The sequence below is a fragment of the Laccaria bicolor genome, genomic scaffold (genome assembly GCF_000143565.1).
Source record: "Laccaria bicolor S238N-H82 LACBIscaffold_149 genomic scaffold, whole genome shotgun sequence".
NCBI classification, from domain to species: domain Eukaryota; kingdom Fungi; phylum Basidiomycota; class Agaricomycetes; order Agaricales; family Hydnangiaceae; genus Laccaria; species Laccaria bicolor.
In genome coordinates this window covers 21,637-28,973 of record NW_001890008.1, presented here as the reverse complement: position 1 = coordinate 28,973, position 7,337 = coordinate 21,637, and the positions used below count along the sequence as shown (strand labels likewise).

Here is a 7,337-nt window from a genome sequence, read left to right as displayed (position 1 = left end):
TTATGTTTCGGTTGGTCTCCCTCATAAATGAATGGCCTGATCACCGATATGAAAAATCCAGAGGGGCCAACAGGATGGCTCTGACGTACCGATCTATAATTACGATCATGTTTTACTGGATAGCCAAAAGCTTATTCTACACTCGGAGCTTGGGGGAGTGATGTGATTTGAAGGCGGTAAATCTTGATGCATAGATGCTCTGCCACTGGGCTGCATGATGAAGGCATGTCGTCATGTGGCTACGGTGTCGACGGATGGTGTGGTATAGGCCGTCACGCTTGCTCCGCGCGAGGCGACTCGTCAGGTGTTCTGCCGTGGCCGTAGGCTTCGCTAGAAGAGACTGAAAGTAATTGATGCAGACGTCAAGTGATTATTCAAGCCCCGGGGCATACTCTTGATAAAAATGTACGTGACGACTTACCCTCCGCCACGCGGTCCGACGCCTCCAAATTCCAAGTGGGTGACCAGCGCAAAAATCGCTCAAGACCCTATTGTGCTAGCAAAAACCCCTCTCGTCCCACTTGAACAGTGCTAAAATGTGAAAGACTAGGGAGCAAGTACGAAGACTGATAACTTAGAAGACATACCAATTGCGTTGAACAGCATTTGGCAAGCGCAGTGCAGTGGAGTTCGTTATCGATAAACGCGTTTCTCGTTCCCAGCCAAAATACCTCACGCTCCCAGTGACGAGGACGGCGCGTGGATAATTGAACGTGAGTGGCGTCAGGAATTTTCGAGCACCCGTGATAAGCCACCAGTGTGCATTATCCTCAGGATAAATTTAACTGGATTATTCGGTGACTTTTTTGTCAGTAGCGTCTGTGTTGATGGGGGTGAGCGTGATGTATAAATAGCAAGAGGGGTTCGAGGTGATTTTCTTCCTCAGATCCACTTAATTTTAAATCGACCCCCCGGGTCGAGTTCTATCAGATCTTGATATCCAGCGAGTCGAACCTGGTCCCAAGTACAGGTGATGAACCTCATCGTCCACGCGTGGCTAGTTCGATCGTAATGCGAGCCCGAGAGTCGAGATCGACTCCAGAGCGTTTGGGTTCATCCCATAATTTGAACGCCGCTGTTCAGCCCCCCCTTCCCTCCGGCGGTCAGGAATATTCGACGGACGCGTTAACGGCGTTGGTTCATCGCTTCCGCATCGCGCGCATCTGTATGAATGAATGTCAATTACCCTCCCTGTGCAATGTACACATACCTTCAATTGACAAGATCATCAGACGATGCATGCGCATGTGCAGTGTGCACCGATTCCAAGGTCACATATGCTCTGCCCCAATGAAAGCTTGAAAGCGGGATTCAAGTCGGTGATTGCATCATAGGATCCGTTCTATCATCGGCCCCGGCCCAGTGGCGGGTAATTGAGTGGTTGTAGGTAGGCGTATAAATAGTGGAGCCGTACCTTTGTGTGATGCGCACCCTAGGGTTGTCTTGAATGTCAGGACCGTTTTTCCGAGGGTCAAAAAAAAATAAAGAGTTCAGGGATGTATCTTCTTGTCTTCAAATCCGTTACTTCCGTTCAAATCACCTTGACCAGATGTACGTTTCCCCTCATGTATTTGAATCGTTGGATGTTTTGTTTTTCTTGTAAGTGTCAGCTTCCTATGTGCCATTTGTTAAATATTTCATAGCTGTAAGAAAAAATCTGGATTGTTGCCAGACAGAGCGTACGCTTGTAAGTATGTGGTGCTCACGAACTTTCTGATCGCCCACGGTATCACCCAGGGATTGTCTTGATCGACCGTTTTTTTCCGAGGGTCGAAAAAAAAATAAAGTGTTCAGGGATGTTTCTTCTTGTCTTCGAATTCATTACTTCCGTTCAAATCACCTTGACCACATGGACGTTTCCCATCGTGGTTTTGAACCGTTGGATGTTTTTTTTTTTGAAAGTGTTAGCTTCCTATAATGATGTGCCATTTCATACCGTCGGTCATTACATATTCACAGTTGTAAGAAACAACCTGAAGGATTGCGTACTCTTGTACGCGGTGCGCAACGAGCTTGCTGATCGCCCACAGTAAGCCACAGTATCACCCAGGGATTGTCTTGATCTTTACAATGCGTGCAGGGTCGTCTTGATTTTCTACTTACGTAGATCCTTGAAGTTCCTCCGGGATGGATGGGCATTCAAATTGGCAGTACAGGGGTAACAAGTTCAATTTCTTGTTTTTCAGGAAATCAGGGCCGTTCTTCTCAAAAAGCTGAAGTGTTATCAATGGATTTTGGGGGTGCTTCAAGTTCCGAGTGTTTACTTGTTTAAATGATCTTCAGAAGGAATATTCGACGGGGGCAGCGGCGTACTTGATCTCATGATGAGTGTTTGGCGCGCATCAGGACATATGTACGTACGTACGTACTTACCTCCAACTGATCAACCCAACCCAACGACTCAAGCTCACCCGAGTACGAAAGTTCGAAGAAGAGTATTCGGCTCCACCTCGACGACGTCAACGTTAACGTCGCCAACTTGCGCCGACGTCATTGTGTGAGTAATGAGAAGGGTTTGTGTGAGAGTTCGAACAGCATTGTCCCCGATTTCGGGAGTGAGTCACGTGTGCACATACATGGTATGTTTTCCATCATTCATCCTCTCAGTTCTTGGGATCGTATGTTTGGGAAATAGAGTGGTTATATGCCGGGCACTGGCAAATGAACGTACTGCAGCCATGAGATATCGATCACCAAGACGATCTGCGTCCGGTCCGCTGGCCACCCTTAAAGTTTTCGTGGGAGGGGTGTGTTTATTTCTGGACGGACGAAGAAGGAAGAAGTGTGATCGGATTTGCGAACTTGAAGTTGTATGTTGAGCATCACAATAATCTTGAGCGTTGAGCGCTGAGCGCTGACAGTGGTTGAGCGGTAGGGTATTGAATTCAAATGTGCGTCCAATGCGCGTCGACTCGAATGATCTTTGTACGTGATTTCAAAGAGCGCATATACTTATGTCAAGTGCGCCGTTTCATTCGAAGAAAGGCATCCAAAAAAGCAAACGCGTCGTTGATACACCGCTTGATCATCTATCGATTGGAGAATTTTCGCTGGAGGAAGTTCATGAACCGTCGACACTGGCAATCTTTATCATCACTACTTACCTCAATTACAACGAAATCACAATTCTAAAGAGCCGATTCGCTACCCCGGCGCTCAAGCTCGAGCGGTGCGTGTTTTGCTATAGAGGCCGCGTATTGAGTTTAGCAAAAACGTTAACACCGCGCATTGCATTGAGTTGAGTTGCACGTAAACTGCGCGGTAAAGTTGATATTACTATCAGTGATATAGGTGAAGGTTTGAGATCGACGGGAACGTGGAATATACATACAAAGATGCGGTGCCGCTGCGTATTGTTTTTGGTGAATATGGAATGAGGGCGGACTCTCAGAGCGCTCCATCCTTCACGCCTGGGATCCCTCGAGGGTGGAATTGTTGAACGTAGTCTGACTCTATCCTTTATCTTCACTGGCAATCCATCGTCATCTCCAACCTCCAACCCTCCCGACCATCCGAAAAGAAGACACAAAGGCCACCCTGGTCGAGCTCGTCCGTCCCCCATCGTCGATAGCCAAAAAATCTCCGCACTGCGTCAGGGTCGTTCAAGGCAACCCTGACGAAAGCGGGGATAGACGTTGAGTCGGGGGGAAGTCGCTGGAAGTCGAGAACCAGGTAACCTCGACCCGCGGTCTGGCGTGAACTCGGGACGGGGTTAGTTACGCGTTACGCTTACGCTTCACTCGGAGTCGCAGGGCCGGGAGTGCTAAAAGCTAAACAGACACCGGGCGGCCGGAGGGTTTCTGTGATGGCGGCGTCGGCAGCACAGCCCAGCCCAGCCCAAGGGGGTCGTTGATTTACTGTAGCCTAAGGAAAAGGCGGAACACCGAATACCTTTTTTTTTTCTTGGTCGCGTTCACCCGGTTCCGAGTGACACGGGAATCAAGAGATTACTTAGTAACCCTGTTTTGCAAAGGAGATGAAATTTCACGTTGACTGCTTGTGTTTGACAAAAAAGTAGGGGGATGACAACGGCCAAGGACCGGCGTTCATTCATAATTTCTGGGGTGATACCTAAAATAGGTTATTAGGGTGCGACCCGCGTTGTTGGCGAGACAAATCGCACGGTCGTATCATTTTCCTTTCGTTTCACCACTCATCACTACATTCATTCCATTCCTTTCTACCACCACCAGCCGACAACAAGCATTCCGCTGCCCAGTGCCCACTTTCTTCTTTTCTTGTTGGTAGCTAAACAAGGAAAAAGGGGGGGCAGAGCGATCATTGGCTCCGTTGTTTGTCGCCTCGTGTGCATACCCAAGCGAGCTGCGAGCCAGCTTAGATTTGGGTCATCAGGTGGTGTTGCCTTATTCGAGGGTAGCTGTCATATCTCTGGATCGTAGCATATCTCTTCCGCAAAAGCATGCCTGGACACGCACCCAATCGGACCTGTCCCCCGTCCAATCTGAATAATAACCCAGGCCACGCCGAGGCTGTTTCCTCCTCTTCTTCCCCCAAGAAAAGTGAGCTCTCTTTCAACACAAAAGCTTTGTTGTTGCTCACTCGACTCCATAGACGCGAGGCTGCACCGACATACACAGTCCCTTGGTCTACTCAGCCCCATACCATCATACGCTGTGCTACCTCGCTCACCAACACCAACACCAACGCGTCCTTCAAATTTACGACTTATACACCCACTAACACCACTCGCATCCCACCTCGACATGGCCACCACCACCTCACTCACCCAACCGCCCTCACCAACAACACCACACCACCGTCCCCCTTCCCGCTCTGAACGTCTTTTAAGGGACACCCTCAAACGAGACGAGCAGGAACGTCTCCCGACGCATAGGAGGAGACATTCAGTCAACGTTAGCCCACACCCCCAGGGTGGGGAAGACAACTACGCCGCCCGTGGAACGTACCTCTTCCGCACAGCGATGAACGCACCACGTGTACCCTCCCCTTCTCCCTCACGCCACACATTCAATCATACCCTGTCGCATTACTACGGTTCCCCTGAACACCAGCAGCGTGGCGCACAACCGCGCAGTCCATCTCCTTCACCTTCCTCAGGAAGACGTAATCGCTCCTCGCACCCTTCCCCACTCCTCCCTTCACACGGACACGGGATGTCCCGCCAAGCGTCTATATCGCAACCTGGTAGACCGCGCGAGGGGAAACATCGGCCTCCGGCTGTACTTGTCCCCTCCCCTCGTCCTGGTGAGCCGATGGGGATGACGCCGCATGAGCAGGTGTTGAGGGCAAGGTTGGAGAGGGTGCTTTGTTCTGCTGGTCGCGTCGTTTCTGATCAGAGTGTCCAGACGACGAAGGGGGAGAGGGAAAGAGAAAGGAGGAGGAGGAGTAATGAAGTTCGCGATGAAGTTGATGGGTGGCCTTGGAGGGAGAGGGAATATGATAGTCCTTCTGTACGTTCTCTCTTTTTCTTTCCCTTGTTATCTTCGTTTTCTGATAGTATGGTGATGCACACAGTTGGTGTCGACACCACCACACTCAACCTCCTCCGGGTCCTCCTCTTCAAACATCCCCAACCAAACTCGAGAACATGTCCAATTCGAAACACGTGTGAACGTTACGAGGAACAGAAGTAAGACGGACCCTCACCCCGTTCATGCTCCTCCTTCGACTACGGCGTCATCGAGGCGGAACGCCACTGCACCTACACCTCCTCGTCCCCACCACCAACAAGTCACCACCCCATCACACCGAAGCAAATACTCTCAATCCCGCGAACGCGAACGGGACGAAGACGCGAGACTGTTAACACCACCACCTACCCCACCCTTCTCCAGCTCCTTCCAATTCCAAGAACAGGAATATCACCCGTCGCCGTACCCCGTCAAAACGAGGCTCACACCCCGCAGACCAACACACGCCCCCGTTCCCGTTCCTGTCTCTCGTGGGGAAGGGGATGATACGTGTTCGACCTCCTCATCATCCTCACTCCATTCCCTTCCTCCTTACGGGTATTCTCCTTCCCCCCCTCAAGGACAGGCAGGAAGCGTAGGGGGATCACCGCAGTTCAACGCACGTAAGGCTAGTGCGAGGTGTCGTAAGATTGAGGGGTATGTTTCTTTTGCTAGTGTGGAGGGGTTGGGGGAGCCGGCGGAGGTTGATGCTGATGCTGAGGGTGATGAGGAGGAGAGAGGGCGGATGAGGGGTAGGAATGGAGGCAACAATGGGGGAGGGGGGGTGTTGGTTGGTGCGTTGAGGAGGCTTTTGGGTGGGGAGCGGTCTGCGAGGGGGGTGGTGCTTTGAACTGCTTTTGTATGATATGCGTGCTCTTTTTTTTGGGCTGGTGATATGGCTAACCTGTACTTTCTTTAATCCTCCTCCCTTTCTTCGTCCTTGTCGCTTTTTTTTTTGGTCGATTGGAGTTGTGCCACAAAAAAACGTTTTAATCCCTAATCTGTTTATTCCCCTCCCTCTTCCTCGATACTGGTACTGATACCTAGCTTACAGTGGATTCCCGATATTATTATTGTCTTGGTACATACGTGCATACATACCTTCGTACGTGAAAAAAAGAATCAATGTTATATAGATGAGTAAATGTTCGTTCTGTTCAGCGCGGATATGCGTCCTCATATGAGAAGATGACTCGGAAAATACCCAAGTTTGTGATTTTTCATAATGACGAATTTGCATGACCATTATGCATAGACGAGAAATCGTCAGTCTCTCATTTATCATCTGGCCGATTGGGACGTAACTCACAGAATAAATGTTACTAAGATGCGTAAAGGTTCGCTCCGTGTTCCTCTCCTGACGAATACAGCTTCAACTTCCCATGAACATTACTAATGTAAAGACAGCAAAAAAATTTAAATCTTCTGTCAGTCTCCCATGACCACGTACGTACGGACGACAGATGACCATGATAACCCTAGGCCTCTTCCGAGACACGTCAGCGTCCTGGAATCCGCGCCGGGTCTATGTTTAGCCTATGTATGGGGAGGGGTAAGTACCTGAAGGAGTCACGGTGCGTTCTGGCGATAGGATACAGGCGCAGATGTGTACACCTGACGAGAGCTGAGGTACGTATCTGAATTCTGAATCGCCTCCAGGTACCTCTCACACGCGTTTAATTTCCTTCGTCTTTGCTCCACAAAACTTAGTAGTAGTAATACTGCGCCTAAACCCAAAGTTCAAACGGCTGCTCATGATCAAGAACGAAGTTTCACCAGAACTTGAAACACTCACAAGCCTTTCAAGTTTTCCTTGTCCACAGTTGCACTGACGAATGTGAAATTCATCTCCAAGTTTCTCATCATCATCATCATCATCAAACAACATTACATGAACAACGACAT

At 49.7% G+C, this 7,337-nt stretch overlaps 2 protein-coding genes across 2 annotated transcripts; both read left to right on the top strand.

Annotated features, from left to right (window-relative positions):
• Positions 1-1,496: 1,496 nt before the first annotated feature.
• LACBIDRAFT_335787 (uncharacterized protein) lies at positions 1,497-3,295 on the top strand (the record flags this gene model as incomplete). The annotated part of the gene is made up of 9 exons (XM_001890680.1): positions 1,497-1,551; positions 1,673-1,687; positions 1,960-2,029; positions 2,306-2,353; positions 2,407-2,497; positions 2,536-2,555; positions 2,699-2,747; positions 2,982-3,169; positions 3,292-3,295. 9 exons carry the CDS (start codon positions 1,497-1,499, stop codon positions 3,293-3,295), a joined length of 540 nt encoding a protein of 179 aa, XP_001890715.1.
• Positions 3,296-4,724: 1,429 nt separating this feature from the next.
• On the top strand, positions 4,725-6,736 carry LACBIDRAFT_296061 (uncharacterized protein; the record flags this gene model as incomplete). Its single annotated transcript, XM_001890679.1, has 4 exons — positions 4,725-5,432; positions 5,497-6,089; positions 6,487-6,537; positions 6,688-6,736. 4 exons carry the CDS (start codon positions 4,725-4,727, stop codon positions 6,734-6,736), a joined length of 1,401 nt encoding a protein of 466 aa, XP_001890714.1.
• Positions 6,737-7,337: the final 601 nt, after the last annotated feature.